This window comes from Ictidomys tridecemlineatus, chromosome 11, assembly GCF_052094955.1.
Source record: "Ictidomys tridecemlineatus isolate mIctTri1 chromosome 11, mIctTri1.hap1, whole genome shotgun sequence".
Lineage (NCBI taxonomy): Eukaryota > Metazoa > Chordata > Mammalia > Rodentia > Sciuridae > Ictidomys > Ictidomys tridecemlineatus.
Window position 1 is genome coordinate 45,629,810 of NC_135487.1, and position 20,434 is coordinate 45,650,243.

The window sequence follows — 20,434 nt, forward strand, 5'->3', positions numbered from 1 at the left end:
TTGGCATATAGACAGTGCTTGTTGCATCTCTTATCCAACCATGGAAAAATTCCTGCTTGTAGCCAAGGGGCAGTGGACAGAAGTGATAGCACCAGAGCCAGAACGCCAACTGATACCACTCTGGCAGGTCTGGAGCACAAGATGAAAAATAGGATGAAAACTGAGGAAAGGAAACTGAGGCAGAAGCCTGGTCATTATAAAATAGGCCAAAATGATTGGGGCAGAGAGATAGCCCAATTAATTATGTCCATCAGGATTTATCTACAGCAGCGTGCTTCACTGTAATTCTTAAAACTGTCTCCTTGGAAAGGTACTATTTCCAATTTCACCCAGTGAAATGAGGTTCAGAGAAATTAAGCGACTTACTGGCCCATGGTCACACAACTAAAAGTGCAGGAACTGGGATTTCAGCCAAAGTCTGTCTGACTCTAAGTCCCTAATGCTGTGCTGTCAATAGTATATGCTGGGAGTGACTCAGAGGCCAAGCTGGAGGGGGAGGTGGGCAGGGGTGACTGCTTCTGTGGGCGAACAGAAGTGGTAGCAATGGGGGCTATAGGTCTAGAGCTGACTAGCTTCATGTAAAAATTGGGAAATTTTACCCTGAAGGACAAGAGAGTGTTTTCAGCTGTACTCTGTGTACTAGACTGAGGGTAAACCAAAACACAGCCATAAATAGCCTTCCACAGAGTCTCATCACAACAGCCACTTGTTCCTTCTGTTTGGAGAGGAGTGTTGCATACCCTGCCCCATGCATGATGCTTGGCCATGGCCATTTGAGTTGGATGACCTGGCTGTGAATGGAGACAAAGGAATCTTCCGATGACCCCCCCTCCCAACCTTAGAGCCTCAGCAAACAGTCTGACCCAAGGAATCTGTGTTCCTGTACTTCCTCAAAAGTAGTCCTCCCTAGAGCCAGCTCTCTGAAAGGACTTTCTTCATTGAAAGGGTGTGTCTGAGTTAGAGAATATATTTGTAAAGCTTTCTCTAATTAAAAAAAAAAAAAAAAGCATTAAAGTGAGTCGTCTCTACTCATGCATTTAAAAGACGGGGACATTCAGTTCCAGAGAGATAGGTGACATTCCTAAGATTCTACAGAGAAAAAACCTGAGAGTGAAATTCAGACCTCCAAATTCATAGTCCTAAATGTGTGATTGTGGCCTGGTGAACCCTTCCTGTGTAGTGACAAGGGCTCTGCCTACCCCTCTTAGCTCAGGGCTGGGATGTGCAGGAAGTGGGAAGGAGCCTGGGTTTGTCCTAGGTGCCTTCTATCTCCCCCATTCATCTTTATTTCTTCCCCCATGTCAAAATTGACCACTCCTGTGTGCTCAAGTTTTGTTTCCTGAGAAGCAGACTGGGATTTCTGTAGTCACTGCTGTTCACTGTTCCAAGCCTTTCTTCTACTGTGCACTGAACAAGCGAAAGGACCCTAATCCAAGGAAATACCAGGCTTAGTCTCTGCAGAATGAGTTTCCTTGGATAAGATCTGGCCTTCCCCAGGTACCCAAGTTCATCTCAAGGGTGCAGAAGAGGAAGAGGAAAGGGACGGACATTAGCTCATCTCCTGATACAAGCTAGAGGTTTGCTTGTATAATCACATTCAGTATTTAAATGAGATCATGTGAGATAGGAAGATATTCACCTCTCCATTTACAAAGAGGAATTGGAAGGCTAGAAAGGTAAATCACTTCCTCAAAGCCAAACAGCAAGTAAGAAAATGGGACCTGAATGGAGATTTGTTTGAAAATGCAAATTATGAGTTTTCTCCAGCTCACCAAGCTAAACAAGGACCTGTCAGCTAGGCTGTAGTTCTCAAGTATCATTAGAAGGCTGCCCTAGGCAGAGCTAGTTATATAATTTACAGGGCCCAGTGAAAAAATGAAAATTCAGGGCCCTTTTCAGAAGCAGGGAAGTTTCCCCTTCCTTCAGACCTGCTGTCTTGACTGGCAGCTGACAGGTGTCTTCCAGGGCTTTCCAACTTCCACATGGGGATCCCCCTCCATCTTGCCAGGCCAACACCCTGAGACAGTGTGAGGGAGTGCCCATCGCTGCTCTGCTCCCCCCTGAGACACAGGGGACTCACTTCCTGGCCTGACCTTCCCTATACCTGTGCTCATCCTAAAGGGAGGAAGTGTCAAAGCAAAATACATCCTCCATGCAATCCTGTCATGGTAGGGCACCAGAACACAGGGACAAGACAGCCAGAAGTCAGTCCTGGAGAAGCAACACCAGGCCCCCAGCACGTGCTCTATTATCCAAACAGTCTTCACCTACAAAACACCAATTCAAAGATAAAATTTTAAAAACTTGCAAGAAAGCAACTGCAGGTCATTAAACCCCAGCTTGGGTCCTCTGTGTATGGGGCTCTGTATACTACATAGGTGATGTACCCATGCATCTAATCCTCAATGCATGTCCCTAACAGAGTGTCATTAGTCCCTGGGAAATGAAAAAATAAGAACAGCATGTTGAATTTTTAACAAGACTAAATGAGGCATGATTTCCCTTTATTCTGAGCATGGTAATCACAGGTATGTGTGTTAAAATCTTTTTGTTATGAAATAATGATGAGGGTAGATGTTCAGCAGTTATTCTGTTTAAAGTCCCTAAATAATAAAATAAAAATCTGACAATTCTTTGCATGCCTCCAAAAGGTTTGGATATTTTATTAAGCTAAACTTTGGGAACCCATGGGCCAGGACCTCCAAGAAGATAGGCCTTCCTGCTTGTGGGGACAAAGCCAGTTCCTTGTCACAGGCATTAGAAAGGCTTCCACCTGCATACAATGAGCAATTGCTGCAAACTTCAGTATTTTCTAGATACATTTTTTCTTCTTAGGAGATTACAAGGCCTGGTAGAATCTGTCAGAGAAGTCAATGCAGAGTAGAGAAATAAAAAGCTAAATTAAAAGTCTAAAATTTCCCAGTTTTCTACCTTCCTCAAGAGAGCAAGACCTGATAACAGGTATTTCTCCAAATCTCCCAACCATCAGTTGCTCCTTGGAAATGAAGCAGAAAGTGATAGTACATCCCAGAGAGAACTAGCATATGTCTTAGGTCTTGATGTCGTTAATAATAATAACATCCTCTCTCCTTCTTAAAAGTATTTAGGACTCAAGATAAGTCTATTGGGATAATAAACCACCACCATTGTGTATATATACCACATTTTCTTTATCCATTAATCTACTGAAGGGCATCTAGGTTGGTTCCACACTTTAGCTATTATGAATTGTGCTGCTATAAACATTGATGTGGCCATGTCCCTGTAGTATGCTGTTTTTAAATCCTTTGGGTATAGACCAAGGAGTGGGATAGCTGGGTCAAATGTGGTTCCATTCCCAGTTTTCCAAGGATTCTCCATACTGATTTCCATATTGGCTACACCAATTTGCAGCCCCACCATGAATGTATGATTGTGCCTTTTCCCTCACATCCTTGCCAACACTTATTATTCTTAATAGCTGCCATTCTGAATGGAGTGAGATGAAATCTTAGAGTAGTTTTGATTTGCATTTCTCTAATTGCTAGAGATGTTGAACATTTTTTCATATATTTGTTGATTGATTGTATTTCCTCTTCTGAAAAGTGTCTGTTCAGTTCCTTGTCCCATAATATGCTGAGGGGGGTGGTGGTGATGGATGATTAAATGAACTCTAGATAGGACAAAGGGGAAAAGGGGAGGGAGGGGGCAGAGGGATAGGAAAGATGGTGGAATGCCATGGTCATCATTACCCTAAGTACATTACATGTAAGAAGACATGAAGGATGTGACTCTACTTTGTGTACAATATAAAAAACTGTGCTCTGTATGTGTAATATGAATTGTAATGCATTCTGTTGTCATATATAACAAATCAAAATTTTAAAAAATAAACCACAGCCACCCTAATTAAAGTTCCCTTTATCCCTCCAAGGCAGGAAGCCCATGGTGGCCAGTCATGTCTTTCCTGCTAGAAGCCTGAGTAGGGTATCAGTGTAGAGTCTGCAGGATCCACTTACATCTGAGGCTTCAAAGACCTAAGGGTGGGTGAATCTGTGTGGCTCCAGAGGCTTTCCCCATGGTATTATCTATGGGAGCATAAAATTGAGGGCCACGCCAGTGTCTGTCCTTTGATGAAGAAAAATCTATCTACACAGGGATTCACCGAATCTGGGAACAGACAGACATACAGTGCCTTCTGAGGATTATAGCCAAAATGGTTTTACTCTGTGGAATTAAACACAAAACAGACAGCTGATTGCTGTTAAATTTACACGCACAGACCCAACTATTACAGTGTCTTCTCAGCTACAGACCCAGAGAGACTTTTCCTAGAATAGACCAGTTGTTGTGCTGGATTTGGGGATAAAAGGAGAGAAGGATGAGAAGAACTGCAGGCAAAAAAATAAAAGAGAAGAAAAGGAGAAATAACAAGTCAGATATGTCGACAGTTTTGAAACACATGAAGTCTGTACCATTTAGCTGAGGTTGTGTTTTTCTTTTTATTCCATGTATTTGACAGATGAAAAGAAATCTCTGACACTGGCTGCAGATTCTCAGGTTTAAGAACCCTCTCATTGACCCAAAGAAAGAGTTAAATGAATCACACTATCAAGGCCTTCAAACAAAGAAGAACTTGGGGAAAGCTTGAGAGTTTGCAGGGCATTTGGATGACATTTCTGGATGCCCTTTGTTTCCCCCTTTCAAGAAAAGCCCTTTCTTTCTTTGCCTTCTCACATAACAGCTTGAGATTCTTGTCACCCCCCACCCCCAAAATGCATTTGAACTTGCTGGGTTTGTTAAGAGTCGAGGCATGAAGCATTTTTCCATGGTAGAAAAGTTCTGGCATTCCACAGCAGAACTAATGTGGGATTTGGAAAGCCTGCCCTATTTGTGCAGTTAATTAGGGCTCCCCAAAGGCAGTTGATCCATCCATGTCACAGGAAACCTATCCTTTGATGAGGTGGGGGCCAGGGAAGGCTGAGAGTGTGTGAGCGCCCTGAGTGGGTGGGGAACGTGGATTGTACACCTGTTCCCCACAGGCTGCAACACGGATTCCAAGGAGCAAGGCCATGTGCTTTGGGTCCCCAGCCCAAAATAATCAGAAAGGGTGTTTCCAGGGTTGAGTCTAATCCTGGAACAGTGGGTTCCTCTTGGATCAATGAAATGAGGTCTAGGTTCTAGCAGGAACAAAGTCTCAGCAGAAAAGCTACAGGTTTTAGACTCATTCTTAGAAAATGAATTCAGTTACTTCTGAGCTCTTAAATATTTTTTTTCCATATGAAAGTGATACTGATGCCTACTCCTTGGGTCCATTACAACAAGAGCTAATTTTTGTTGAATGATTACTGTGAGTAGGGCACTATTCTAAGAGTATGGAATATATTAACTCTCCAGTCCTCTATGGACCATATAAAGTAAGTTCTATATTAGAGGTCAGAAAACTATGCCCCCCCCATGTGAAATCCTGTCTTTTGTCTGCTTTTGCAATAAAGTTTTATTGGGCCACGGTCATGGCCAGTCGTTCACTTGCACACTACAGATGCTTACATGCTCCTACCGCAGGGCTGAAGAGTTGTAACAGACCACATCGCCCACAAAACTTGAAATAGTTGACCTCTGACCCTTCATAGAAAAAAATTGACTAACCCCTGCTTTAAATAATCCCAACTTGAAGAAAATAAGCCAAAGACATTTTAAGTAACCAAGATGAGGCATCACAGTCGGTTGGGCTTCTACAGTGTGAACCATACACAGTCTGACTCATGAATCTGTACTCTTCACCAGGGTCCTATAGCATATCAAGTGCCTAAAGTGGTATTTGGTCCAAAGGACATGCTTGGTACATCTGTTCCACTAGCAGTTCTCAGCATTCCACATGGTGCTGCTTACCTATGACCTATGCCTCCCTTCCCAGGTTCTTAGCAACCCCAGTCATCTTGGCCTTCTCTTGTGCCAGATGAGGAGGAGGAGGAGGAGGAGGAAGAAGAGGAGGAGGAGGAGGAGGAGGAGAAGGAGGAGGAGGAGAAGGAGGAGGAGGAGAAGGAGGAGGAGGAGGAGAATGATTATTGGTACTAGGGATTGAACCCAGGGGTGCTTGACCACAGAGCTAAATCCCCAGTGACCCCCTCCTATTCTAAATCATAAGAATGTTTATTTTAAAAATAATGTTTAGTATAGCATTGGAAGACCTTGTGCCAAATATTTGATTAACACATGCCTTTTGGAGAATTTTCTTCATGTTTTAAAAATGTAATATATTTTTTATGACTAGTAGCTATTAAAATTAAGCAATCACGGGGCTGGGGTTGTGAGTCAGTGGTAGAGCGCTCGCCTAGGACGTACAGGGCACTGGGTTCAATCCTCAGCACCACATAAAAATAAAATAAAGGTATTATGTCCAACTACAATCAAAACAAAATATTTTTTAAGAAATTAAGCCATCAAAATCTATCATAAACTTCTAAAATTTGAAGCAAAATAATAAGAAGAAAATAAAAATTACAGCACCCCACCATCTGCAGGTCTCTCTATGTTGCTTAGGGCCTCAATAAGTTTCGGAGGTGGGCCTCTGTCTTACAGTTGTCCTGCCTAAGCAGGAGAGATTACAAGCACCACCAAGCCCTGCTCAGATTGTATTTTCAACTCAGCAGAATTCTGGCTATTTTATATCAGTATCTCAGTTCAACAAACAACTCCATGAAATTTGGTGTCACTGTCTTCACTTAAAAAACAGAGACCCCCTCCTGACCCCTGAGCTCCCCGTAATCTTTACTCTCTTTGGGGGATCCTCCGAGGGAATACTGCTAGGAGTTTTTGAATGTTTTATGCTGCAAACTAGCATTAAATAAAAAAAAAAGTAGGGGCTACTTGAGAAAGTATTATAATCTTTTTGGCGAGAGAAAAATCTGTCTTGGGACAACAGCAGGCATTTTATTTTATTGTTTTTCTTATTTTTTTAATTCTAATTAGTTATACATAACAATAGAATGCATTTTAACATTGTACACAAAATGAGCACAGCTTGTCCTTCCTCTGGCAGTGCAGTGTCACGCTGGTAGTGTAATCATTCATGTATATAGGATAATAATGACTATCCTTCCCATCCCCACCCCTCCCCTCACTCTCCTCTGCATAATCCAAAATTCCTTCATTCTTCCCTGTGCCTCCCACCCCATTATGGATCAGCATCCACTGATCAAAGAAAAATTCAAGCTTTGGTTTTGGGGGTTTGGCTTATTTCACTTAGCATGATTTTCTCCAGCTCCATCCATTTACCTGCAAATGCCATAATTTTATTCTTTAAGGCTGCATACTATTCAATTGTGTATATGTGCCGAATTTTCTTTATCCATTCATCCGTGAAAGGGCACCTAGGTTGGTTCCATAGTTTAGCTATTGTGAATTGAGCTGCTTTAAGCATTGATGTGGCTATGTCACTATAGTATGAAGAACAGGCATTTTAAAGTGAGGTTATTTAGCAGATTGCAAGTGGGAATGAATTCAGAATGCTGTGGATAGGGGAGGTGGGGGCTGCCAAAGTCTTCTTGGTCAAACATAAACTTGGCCTTGAATGTGGGGATGAATTTAGAAAGGAGAGATATTATCCTATTTTACAGTGAGAAAACTGAGCCCTAGGCAGCAGCAATAAAACTAATGGGAAAATGAGAAACATTCTACCATGCATATTTCAACAGTGCAGGGCTTCTGGGTTTTTCCTTTTCTTTGGTGGATACTTGTGCCTGTGGTTGGGATTTTATAGTGTACCTATACAATCTTACCATATGTATGCAAATGGTTGCTCCTTGTTTTGACACTGATACCTATATCATTGCTCATGGACTTAGAGGGAGGGTCATGATTTAGAGACCCTGCACATCCTGGACCACTCTAATATCTCCCAGTATAGGCAATGGGGAGCTGAGCAGCGGAAGCCATAAGGAAAGGAACTATTTCCCAACAAAGTCCAGCTGGATGGGAACTAGAAAAGACAGGAAAAAGGAAGTAGCATGTATTCAAAAGTGTGACATGTGGCTGTGAGGCAATCTTGGGATAAGCACCTAGAACTTGAGTTAGGGATGACTGAACAGAGCATGCCGGAAAGAGAAGGACCCACATAGAGCCAGAGGGCACAGCCAGCCCTGCTTAGATCTTACCACTTAGCCACAGTTGAGGGACAGAGGACAAGGAGTATGAGGGCATAGGGGCTAGTCCTGGCTTCACCACTATGACACTATGTGAAAAGAGGAAGAAAGGGGACACTTAAGTGCCGATTGGGCCATGTGACATCTCACTGCATCTTCCCATTAGATCTGCCAGGTGGTGATGAGAGGAAAAGCAGGTAACCCTGAAACACTCCAGTGCGTCAACACTTGCTGAAGTCTCTTCTAATCACTTTCCATATGTTAACTCATCTAATCTTCATAGAAACCCTATAAATTAGGAGGTACTTTTATGTCCTTTATATAGATGAGTGGATTGAGGCATGGAGAGGTTCCCTAGCTCTATGGTTCCATGGTTGTCGTCACACAGTGGGTACCTAAAAATCTCTGAACTCAGGTGATTTGACTATCACACAGCCTCATGGGAAAACCGATAGGAATTCTGAGCCCAGTTTTATAGACGATGAGACTGAGAATCCAAGAAGATAAAGGACTTGGCTCAGGATCAGAAGAATTAGTAAATTACTGTGCTGTCATTTGAACTGAGTCTTCACTCTGATCCTGGCACTCTTTCTATCAGATCATACTGCCTCCTACTGTCCTACAATCACAAACCTGCTCACATACATGTGATGTAAGGCTTCTCTGACCAGGTAGGAAAATGAAGTAGGTAGACCAGCCAAGCTCATGGATGGTGATGGTAAAGGGTCTACCCTCTAGACTGTAACCTCCTTTGAGAGGACAGGCCAGTTCCCACCTCCAATCCTGCAATTGCTGCAGGCATTGGGTGGAGGGGTAGCTCTCAAGTATTTGTTGAGCATAGCATGTTACAGATTTAGAAGGTGTGGGGATGCTTCCTAGCATCAGGCTGTAACCAGCATGCCCCCATGCTATCTCCTCACCCTCTGGAAGCACCTGGAATCGTGAGGTGCTGACCATGTCCTTGCAATTGTATCACCTGCACCTTCTCCAAGGAGTATACCCAGGGGAGCATTCTGAGGTTAAAGTTAACCCTTACCACCACTCACCTGCACATTCACCTCCCACTTCTATGCCATGGGCCACGGTACCCCACTTAGAAGTCCCCTTGCTGTAGTCTGGTATTGCTCACAACCTGACTGGGCTTTCCCTGCCGCCCTGGGGTCCTCAGCCCCTGGCTGGCTGGATCCTGGTCATCCAAGTGCTCTTGGCTTTCTGTCCCTGTAGTACAACCATCTAGTACCTCAACACAGCCACCCTACCCCTGAACAATTTTCTTTTGCTCTCAGAGCACCTTTATCCATTTTTAAAGGCGACACCCAGCTCCACATGGGAGTCCTCTCTCGCTGCAGCCCATAGGAGGGCCATCCCCACCAGGATAGTACCTGCCTCTTGGGACAGAAATGGGCAACTTGTTTAACCACCTTCTTGAAGACCTGTCCCTGGTCCCTGGCATCTTTACCAAGCCCACCTCTTCCTGGCCTGTTGGCTGCCAACTCAATTGCATGAGGTTCTTGAGGTTCTTTTGGGGAACAGCAAAATCCCTGCAGCCTCGTTGAGTCTTTTAACAAAAGAATCTAAAACATCTTTTCTTTTTTTTTTTTAATGTACATTAAACTGCTACACCTAGTGCAGTAGCCTCTGGAATCATAAGGCTATGGTTCAAACTCTGCCACTTGCTGGCTGGCCCATCCTGTGGGAAGTCCTTAACCCTTCTCAACCTTGCCTCCTCATTTGTGAAGTGGAGCTTGAATAAGGCCTACTTTATTAGGCAATCGTGAGAATTCAGTGAAATGATGTGTTTGTAAGCAAGTAATCACAGTACCTGACAGGCAGGAAGTTCAGAAAATGACAGTTACTATCAGCATTATATTAAGAATCATTATAGGAAGTACCGTCCAAGATTTCCCGGAGATGTTTCATTCAGATTGTTACTTATTCAACAAACATTTATTGAGATGCCACCAGATTGAAGGGATGTATAATTATGTTTTACAAATGAAGCAGTGTTTGTTAGTCACCTATCATAGGCTGTATGCTATTTTAACCATTTTAGGGACATTGTTGCATTTAATCTTGATAAAGACTCTGTGAGCAAGCAGAAATTATAATTTTCATTTTTACAAATGAAGAAACTGAGGTTCAAAGTGTTTAAAGCCCCAGAAAAGTGGCCAGTGATTGAATATGGCAAACACCATCCTTAAATAAACCAGGATATTCAAAATTCAAGTCCCCACTATCAAAAGATCCACATTTTGCTCTCATATATTATGCAGCAAAATGCCTTTCTTTATGAAACTTTCTGTTAGAGGGAAGGTCCTTGGGGAGTGGTTTCAATTTCATCCCATGGGTAAAAATCTCTGTGAAAGGGGCAAGTTCCCAAGCCTATGGGAGCATGCAAATGACAGCCCAGAGCGCTGTCCTCTGATGATTATTACAGTGTCGCCCAGCAGAGGACCTTCTCACCGTTTGTGGGGCTGGAAGCCTAGGGGGAAAAGGCAGCAAGTGAGGGGCTCCTACTGAACTTGCCCAAGGCCTGCTGAGTAATTCTTTTGTTTTCTGATCTTGCCCTTTGGACTCCTGCCTTAATGCCTCTGGCCACTGAAAGCCAACTATGTCAAGGAAAGAAGGTCCTCCAGTTAGTTGAGGTTTTATTCTGTTTCCACTTTAGTGGTTTTGAAATTAATTACAGACTGTGGGTAGTGCCTACATGTGCAAAATGAAATGAGAGCTTGAGCCAATTGCTTTTATATCAAAGAGAGGAAAATCTACTTTTCTTTCCATTATCTAAAGATTTCAGGCATATGTAAGGTTTTGTAAGAATATATTGAATTATGTGAAAAATTGGCCTCAAGCCTTCATTTCACTTTGCCTGTCTAGAAACAGTCTCAAATGTTGTTTCAGGAAGGAGATGAAATGCATTTGACTTGTATGGTACTGTGGAGTCTCCTTGGAACTCCTGCAGGCTAAGAGATTTTGCTATTGTCACAGACCATTTGTGTGTGCATGGGGGGGGCGATATTATGTGTATTATGAAGAATGGCTTTGTTAAAAATATAAAATAATTTTTTAAAAAAAGGCTGGAGTACCACGATTAAGTTTCAAAACGATGAGCTTCCATTCATCTTCTTCACCCATTCATTCGCTCCTTCCTGTGGTCTCGAGGCCCCATCTCTGACTACATACTCTGCTCTTGCCCACTCTGTTCCAGCTGGCCTGACCTCTCCCCTCTTTCCATGTGCTGATCACACTTCCCACTCAGGGCTTTCACACTGACTCTTTCCTCCACCCGGAATCCCCTTCCTCCAAGTATTTGTGTGGTTCACTCTCATTTTAGATCTCTGCTCCAATATCATTTTATCACAGAGATGCCATTCCTGGCCACCTGTGCTAACAGCCTTCCCACTCCAACCTTCCTCAGTTCTCTTCCTCTATTTGACTTCTTCCTCCCTAGAACTTATCACCACCAGATGTGATATACATGCTTGTGGATATATGTACATGCACATAAAACTTTTTTAAGCAGTTTTGTATTTACAAAAAAAAAAGTGTGAAGATATTATAGCAAGCTCCATGAACCTCACATATAGTTTCTCTTATTATTAACATCTAATGTGATTATGGTGCCTTTAATCACAATCAATGAGCCAATATTGATACTTATTATAACCTAAAATGTGTACTTTTTTGTACTAGGGATTGAACCCAGGGATAACTTAACCACTAAGCCATATCCCCAGCCCCGCCCCCCTTTTGTATTTTATTTAGAAACATGGTCTCACTGAGTTGCTTAGCACCTCGCTAAGTTTCTGAGGCTGGCTTTGAACTCTTGATCCTCTTGCCTGAGCCTCCCAAGCTGCTGGGATTACTGGCATGTACCACCACACCCAGCTAAAGTCGGTACTTTATCCAGACTTCCTTAGTGTTTGCCTAGTGAACCTCTGTGTTCTCTGATCCCCTCTAAGATACCACGCTGCATTTAGTCATCCTGTCTTCTTCAGCTCCTCTGGTTTGGATGCCCTTGATAGTTTTGAAGAACGCTGGTCAAGTATTTTGCAGTATGTCTTTCAATTAGAATTTGTCTGATATTTTTCTCATGAATTCAAATCTCTCTCCTTTTATTACCCATCCACTCTTACATGTTGTTTATTTTTTCCATTAAAGCACCTGACATATTAATTTTAATTGTTTTAAAATTCCCCCAATAATTTCAAAATTTGTGTTATATCTAAACCTGGGTTTGCTTGTTCTCTCTCTATGGACTGCAGGCAGGGTGGGGTCAATGGTTTGTTTCTATTTTTTTTCCCCCCATTGCCCTTTGGCTGCCTTTTAATTTTCTGTTGAAAGCTGGGCATGACATATCAGGCAACAGGAACTTAGACCTTTTTGTGAGATTTCTTTGTAGAAAAAATCACATTGGACTGTGTTCAATGTTTTCTGTAGTCCCAGGTGCCAGAGTTTCAGATGCACCCTTGTTCTTGTTTCATCTCCTCTCCTGTCTTCGGGCTTCCCTAAGAACTCCTCCTTCAAGTCTATTTCTAGCAGCACTTTGAGCTGTAATTCACTATTATTCTGGAGTCAATGTTGGTTTGATTTTAAAGTGTGGGGGAAAAAAAGCATTCTATAATATTTTGATTGTTACTGTCTTTTACTGGGCCCCTGTGCCTAACTTTTACAAATGTTTTTAGCTCCCCCAAGATACACACACACACACCTTCATTGAGACAGGAACAATAGAGTTAGAGCAATATCCTTCTCCTGAAGGGGATGAGGCTTAGGTGAAGTCTTTTCCCCTTGAAGGTAGGCCTTCAGCCTTTGTTATGAAGAGCACTGGTATCTGACTCTCCCAGCCTTGGCCAACAGAGGAGCATTCTTGACCGTCACAGTGAGAATATGGTAGGTTTCTTAGAGGTAAAACCCATGAAAGTGTGTCCTTTCCCCACTTAAATTGCAACCTCAGAAGTTTCCCACTCCATACCCTTCATTCCATGCACAACCCCAGCACTTCAAATTATCACCCATGTGTTCCTGCCAGTTGGTGGCTCCAGGGGCTTCTGTTCCAGGCAGGGAGGTTTCAGGTGTGATTGCCTGAAGTCTACTGTCTCTCCAGATACGGGTCGATAGTTTGCACTATAACCTGGGTTCTCTATCTGATCTAAGAAAAGTCAGAGATTTGCCATTTATTATTATCCTTCTTATCGTAGGGAAGAAAGGAATGCCTTCTGAATCCTTTATATGTCGGAGCTGGAGCTGTAACTACAGGTCTCTGTGTATATTTCCTTGATGTATTTTCTGATTTCCCCCTACTAGAAAATGAATTTTAGCAATTCTGTTCAGAATATGAACTTCTAGGAAGTCTGTTACATTCATGGCTCTAGCTCAGTAGCTAGAATAGTACCTGACTCAGAATAGGTGCTCAGTAGATATTTGTTAAATGAATTGATTATTCTGTTGCTATTCCCTGATCACATTGGTATGCTAGGCACTATGCTTGGTATGGAGATACAATAAGGAAAGAGAAACATATTGTGTCTGCAGTTACTACGATGAGGTATGGTGGACATACACTTAAAATAGAATTAACAATAAACTATGGATAAGAATTGGGAGGAGTTGAAAGTATGAAGGACCTGTGATTAAACTAGCCTAAGCAAGAGAGAGGTAAAGCAGCACTGGACAAGGAAACCACCCCTGAGCTGAGTTGTAAAGTCTGAGCGGCTGTGAGCCTATGACAGGAGGGAGAACAGCACAGACCTGCTAAAGTCCACATCAGATAATATGCAAAGTGACTTACTTAACCTGCCCCATGTAGCACTTGGTGTTCCATACCAGGCAGGCCACCATTAAGCATTCCCCACTTCAGGAAACCAAAGTGAGTGGACAAAATGTCACCATTGCTGCACGATGGAGCAAGTCTCAGCTCAAAATCCATTTTCTCTCTGTTAGCAAGATGAGTCAAGCATGACTCTGAGGGTTCTGAGGAGCTCAGTACACATACAGGATTTCTTGGGACCAAGGCTCCTTTTTAGTGTATGTATTATTGCTCTCTTTCTTTAAGATTTCAGCTCTAAAAGCAATGAGATGAAAATCAGGGCTGCTTTGTGAATGTCCACAAACCACTTCGGGGGGCGGGGAGGGAGAATTTTGTCAAAGAAGGCAGGAAAGAAAAATAAATGTGGGCTTCTGCTCCTGAAGCCTCAGCCCAGTGAGCCAGACTTTCCCGGAATACTCTAGGCCTCTTCAAAGGCCTATTGTGGAAAGTCTCCAGATGTGCATGGAAGGCCTCATTGGGGCGCGTCCCAGTGAAGAGCCTTTTAAGCTTGAGCTGAGATGAAGGAAATTGACTGACGAGTCCCACCAGGTGGCCGTTTTCTGAAGCAGTCCAGATTCCACCATAACCTTGGGAGCTGGGTAATTAGCCAATTTGAATTCCTGTGCCAAACAGTGTATCTTCCTTGATTGCAGAAAGCAGTGGTCTTTTTTGCTGGAGAGAGGGGAGGGAGGCACTCTCCCAATGATTCATCTACCTGGAAATTGTTAGTGACAGCCTGGTCATTCCTCAGCATATCTTTGGGGGGCTATGAAGGATTTTAGATTTGGGGAAAGTGGAGGCATGAAGTGATTCTTGTTGATTCTGCAGCAATGCCTCAAAGCATTCTGAGAGTCAGAATCCTCAGGATTTTTGCTCTGATCCTCTGCCCCAAATCCCTACTTAAGCTGTTAGCCCACTTCCCCAGCTGTCCTAGGTTTGAGGCCTCATCTTCCTCCTGCTAGAGTGAAGTCAGAGCCACAGCCTGGCTCTGCAGTTGGCTGTGTCACCTTGGACAAGTAGCATTAACCTCCCTGAGCCTCAGCTTCCTCATCTCTAACAGAAGGGCTATAGGAGGCCCCGCATCATGTTGCTGTGAGGACAGAAGGGACTGCTAAGCCACTACACATAGTGCATCTGGAACACTATCTGGCACAGAATAAATATTCAATACATTGTCAGTCCCTTCCTCTTGAATCCAGTTGTACAGGGAGGCAAGGGCTGTCCCATTTGGCCTTTGAATTTGACTTCTGCAGCTCTTTAAATCTTCTCCTTGCATGTACATATGCGCTTAGCTAAGTATTTTGAGATCACAGTGTATTTAGGGGAAAGTCCTTTTGGCTACAGCTAAAATTAGGCCTCTTTTTGCTCCTCTGTTTATCACCCTCCTTCCTATTTTAACTAATTAGAGGCATTGACACTAAGAAACACTTGAGAGAGGTTGGGCGAACAGCTGGGAGTGCTCTGGATGCCACAGCTGCTCCCTCCTTGCAGACACACACAGAGAGGCTGGTTCTGGGATGGGGGCAGGGAGGGCACCTCCTTGATGAAGATGGAAGCCAAAATCCATCTGTCTGTGGGGCAGGCAAGGCAGAGTTCTCCCGCACTGGTCCTCTGTCTTCTGCTGAAAGGAGAAGGGCGAGAAAGCAACAGAGAGGGAGAGAGGGCAAGCAAGGGGAGGAGGAGATGTGCAGTTTAGCTGGTTGGCTGTGTATTTGGTTAATTCCTGCAAACCACTATTGCCCCTGCATAGACTACTGCAGGACTGACTCCTCTGGTTTGCAGCTCCAGGCTGCTCTCCCATTGGAACTAGAGAGGCCACAGGAAAATGCAAATCACATACCCTAAAGTTTCTATCATGAATTACCACCACTGCAATTAGAAAAAAATCCAAAATGCATCACATAGTCCTGAGTGCATGGATGCATCCTCCTCTTTCTCCCATAACTGCTGCTGTTCAGGCCCTCTGGATTTCATCCATTCCCTCCACTTCACCAGGTCTTTCTCTGCTGGAGCTAGATTCTTGGAGTTCAGTCTGGTTCATTGACTGACTACTACTTTCTACAGGCCTCCTTACAAATTCCCTATTCAAGTTCTGCACGCTGTCTGGTTGATGTCCCCATCCCATGCATTTCCCAAGTCAAGGCGTATGTGGTTCTAGGCAGTCTCCATGCATAAGGGCCTAGTGGTTTTCATGCCCCTTCTCTCTGATGCATGTTTTTGTGTCCCTCATCCTCACTCTTTGCCACCAACCTGAGGAAACTGAAGGATGCCTTGGAGGAATGGCCCAGGCCCAGGGCCAGGCACTGTGTCAGGAATGCAGAGGCTGTATTGAAACTCCCTGGCTATGCAGAACTTCTGCTGCTTTCAAAAGAGTTTTTTTTAAAAAAAGAAAAAGTGCCTTCACATTCCCAGGTGTGGGTGCCAGATCTTGTAGCACTTATAAAAACAAATCCATTTCTTACTGAATAATTGAGCTTCAAGTCCACATGACCGGCTGATGTAAGCTTTGCCTGGTCTGTGAGGATCTTTGCAATATATTTATCTTGATTTCTTTTCTTACTGTTGAACTCTGAGCAGGATGAGGGAAAGCCAAGGCTCCCCTTCTCAGGTACCCTATGTTCCTGAATTAAAGCCTAAAGCCCTTAAGGTCTAAAGAAGGGAATCTGTAAATAACATTTATCACTAATGCTCATTCTGCCAAAAGTGGGCCACAGGCCCAACCCAAAACTCTGAGTGAACTAATTATTCTGACAACTTTTTCTCCCTAAAACCTCCACCTGATCTATCATCAAAGCCTGTGGTCTGCATTGGGGGTGCCTCATGTATCTGGGCACTAGGAAAGCCATCTTCCTCCATGCCACACCTCTGCACCTGGCCCCCACAGACTGAACATGAAGAGAAGCCAGATGGCAACAGCTGTGACTTCTTGGTATTCCTGAAACCTTGTGCTATGGCCCTGTCTGCCTCTGATGCTGTCCCACTCACACTCCCCTCTGCACTTCTCATTTTGACAGTGTTTTTTCCCTCCCTTCACATGGTTCTCTCCTCTGGTGGATCCTGGCTTCTCCCGCCCTTCACCTGTTCATGCCTATGTGTCCTTGGAACCTTAGCAAAGCCATAATATATGAACCATACAGACTTAGAGACACACACACCAGACATATAGGATATGAGTCAACCAAAGTTCAGAAATGTTAAGACTTTCCTTTATCTGTTAGGGTCCTAAAACTTTCCCTAAGGGATGAGGACTTCCATTGTTCAGATCTGGTGTGGACTACTGTCCAGCAGAGAGGGAAGGGGTCTCAGGAGACAGCTCTCTGGGTAGCCTTTGCTATGAGACTCTTTCATATATATTCCTGCAGAGAGGACCTGGGGGAGGCTATTACAGATCAATTCTTGTTCTGTCCTTGCCTCTAATCTGATAGATTTATTTCTTGCTAACCTGGCAGGGACTAATTTTTGAATGAACTAGTAAACTTTTCCTGCCCAAGCTACAAACATAGCCTCACCTGCCTCTCTAGCCATAGCCAAAAACATGGATTCACAGAATTCTTTTTTCGAGTCTTACTCTCCCAGGTGCAGTCTAATCTCTCAGAGATTAGGCACTGGAGGCCAAAAGAGAGTAGGGAGACCCTCTAACAATGACTAGAAGTCATCCACATAAAAGCCTGTGCTCTCACACTCCCAGCCATCCCACACACACATGTCCTGGCCCTAGATGGTCTCTCTTCCACTTTCCAGCCTCTAGACAAGGGTTAGACCACCTTCCTCCTTTAGCTTATATTCAGTCTGTGTGAGGCTGATGATACCTCTCCTCAGCTGATGATAAAGATCTGTGCCTGGAAGCTGGAGTCCCCTATTGGAGCCCCACTGTGGAAACCAGCTGATCTGGTGACCTCCTGTGGGTGTCATCAGTTCCCCCCTCTCAGGGTGCACAGCACTCTGGCATTTTCACCACTGAATCCATTCTGCACAGAGGTGACCAACATTTATGAGCACTTGATTTATGCAAAACACTAAGCTAGGAATTACCAATTACTTATCCACCCACCATTCCATCCAGGCAGACATTATTCTTGTGTTACAGAGAAGGAAGACAAAGTTTAGTAAAATCAGTACACCTTCTGAGGGTCACAGGTTGTTTTACTCCACTCTTACACTGCTGTGACTATAAAATCCAACAAGAACAATTTTATTTTTTTTTCATCAAATAGCTATTTATTTCTTTTTTTCATTTTTTTTATTGATTGTTCAAAACATTACAGAGCTCATGATATATCATCTTTCATACATTTGACTCAATTGGGTTTTGAACTCCCCAAATACATATTGCAGACTCACTTCTGTTACATACTCACATTTTTACATAATGGCATATTAGTGACTGTTGTATTCTGCTACCTTTCCTATCCCCTACTATCCCCCCTCCCCTCCCCTCCCCTCCCATCTTCCCTCTCTACCTCCTCTGCTGTTGTTCAATTCTCTCCCTTTTTTCCCCCTCCCCCTTGTCCCTCATAACCTCTTATAATTTTGTGTATCACTGAAGGTCTCCTATCATTTCCATATGCTTTCCCTTCTCTCTCCCTTTCTCTCCCCCCATTCGTCTTAGTTTACTGTTAGTCTTTTCCTCATGCTCTTCCTTCCTGTTCTATTCTTAGTGGCTCTCTTTATATCAAAGAAGACATTTGACATTTGTTTTTTAGGGCTTGGCTAGCTTCACTTAGCATAATCTGCTCTAATGCCATCCATTTCCCTGCAAATTCTATGATTTTGTCATTTCTTAGTGCTGCATAATACTCCATTGTGTATAGCTGCCACAATTTTTTTATCCACTCATCTATTGAAGGGCATCTAGGTTGGTTCCACAGTCTAGCTATTGTGAATTGTGCTGCTATAATCATTGATGTGGCCGTATCCCTATAGTGCTCTCTTTTAAGGTCCTCAGGGAATAGTCCGAGAAGGGCAATAGCTCGGTCAAATGGTGGATCCATTCCCAGCTTTCCCAGGAATCTCCATACTGCTTTCCAAATTGGCCTCACCATTTTGCAGTCCCACCAGCAGTGTACAAGTGTGCCCTTTTCCCCACATCCTTGCCAACACTTATTGTTGTTTGACTTCATAATGGCTGCCAATCTTACTGGAGTGAAATGGTATCTTAGGGTGGTTTTGATTTGCATTTCTCTGATTGCTAGAGATGGTGAGCATTTTCTCATGTGCTTGTGGATTGATTGTATGTTCTTCTCTGAGAAGTGTCTGTTCAGGTCCTTGGCCCATTTGTTGATTGGATTATTTGTTAGCAACAAGAACAATTTTAGAGGAGAAAAAGTTTATTTGAGGGCTCACAATTTCAGAGGTCTCAATCCATAGGCAGCGGGCTCCATTCCTTGGGGCTTGAGGTGAGGCAGAACAAATGTGGTGGAAGAATGTGGTGGCAGGATGCAGCACACATGACTACCAGAAAGCAGAGAGGTCTTCACTTGCTAAATACAAATATATACCCCACAGCCATGCCCCCAATGCCTTGCTCCCTCCAGCTCTACCCTACTCTCCTTCAATCCCCACTTAGTTAATCCTATCAGGCTATCAACTCACTGATTGGATTAAAGTTCTCTGATCCGATCATTTCTCCTCTCAACTTTCTTGCACTGTGTCACAAATGAGCTTTTGGGGGACACCTCACATCCAAACCACAACTCGGGTGTCAGATCAGGTCTGTCTCCAGAGCTCATGCCACATCCTAGCTCAGTCCCAGTTACGGTGGAAAAAGAAATCAATATGACTTCCTTGAATAACAAGAAATATAGCTAATCTCTTCATTTGTGCAGTATGCCGGGCACAGGATTCCTTTCTTGGATTTTTTTCCCCACTAAATACCTTCTGCTAAGGAACTGAGAATATAGAGAGCACACATTGGGTCTTAACACACTTATCTAGAAATCAAGAACAAAGGAAGAGGAGGAAAAGCAGGGCCAAGTTAGGTGACAGAGTGTACCCAACTCCAAGCTTTTTGATTTGTGGATGAGAAAGTTACAATTTTTCTGAATTCACACCATTTACAAAGAAAGAGAACTGCATAGACCACAGGTCTCCTACCTCTTTTCACAGAATTCTCCTGATCAGATAAGATCCCTCTCTTCAAATAGAAGAACCTTCAAGAATATTAATTTTGTACTCATCTAAAAGCCATGCTGAGCTACACCAAAGGTGATGGGTATTGGGGTGAAAAAGTGCTCTCAGAGAAACTCCCAGCTGAACACACAAAGAAGCAGGTCTCTAAGGAACAGCATAAGGATTTTCTGAAGGAATCTATGCTGGTGAGATTACAAAAATCATAATATATGAATAAATGAACATATGGAAGAAATCAGCAAAACCCTTTCCTTCTTCCCATATGTAAACTCAGCCTTCGCCTAAAGTCCTTAAGTAAACGCAGATGCAGCCAAACCAGGCACCAGATGGCAAACAAGAGCTGGAATGAAAGGTAAAGAAAGCTTTCAGTGTT

General features: G+C 43.4%; 1 protein-coding gene across 12 annotated transcripts in view; it reads left to right on the plus strand.

Moving 5' to 3' along the window:
* Fggy (FGGY carbohydrate kinase domain containing) overlaps window positions 1–20,434 on the plus strand; it is a 400,280-nt gene that overhangs the window by 355,483 nt on the left and 24,363 nt on the right. The window contains exon 17 of one of the 12 annotated variants that reach the window (XM_078026362.1): window positions 4,502–5,493. The exons of the other annotated variants lie outside the window; for them this stretch is intronic. Coding sequence (XP_077882488.1) covers window positions 4,502–4,519 — 18 coding nt within the window. The 3' untranslated portion in view covers window positions 4,520–5,493. Of the gene's footprint in view, window positions 1–4,501; window positions 5,494–20,434 lie in introns of those variants that run through there. 12 annotated transcript variants of the gene reach the window in all.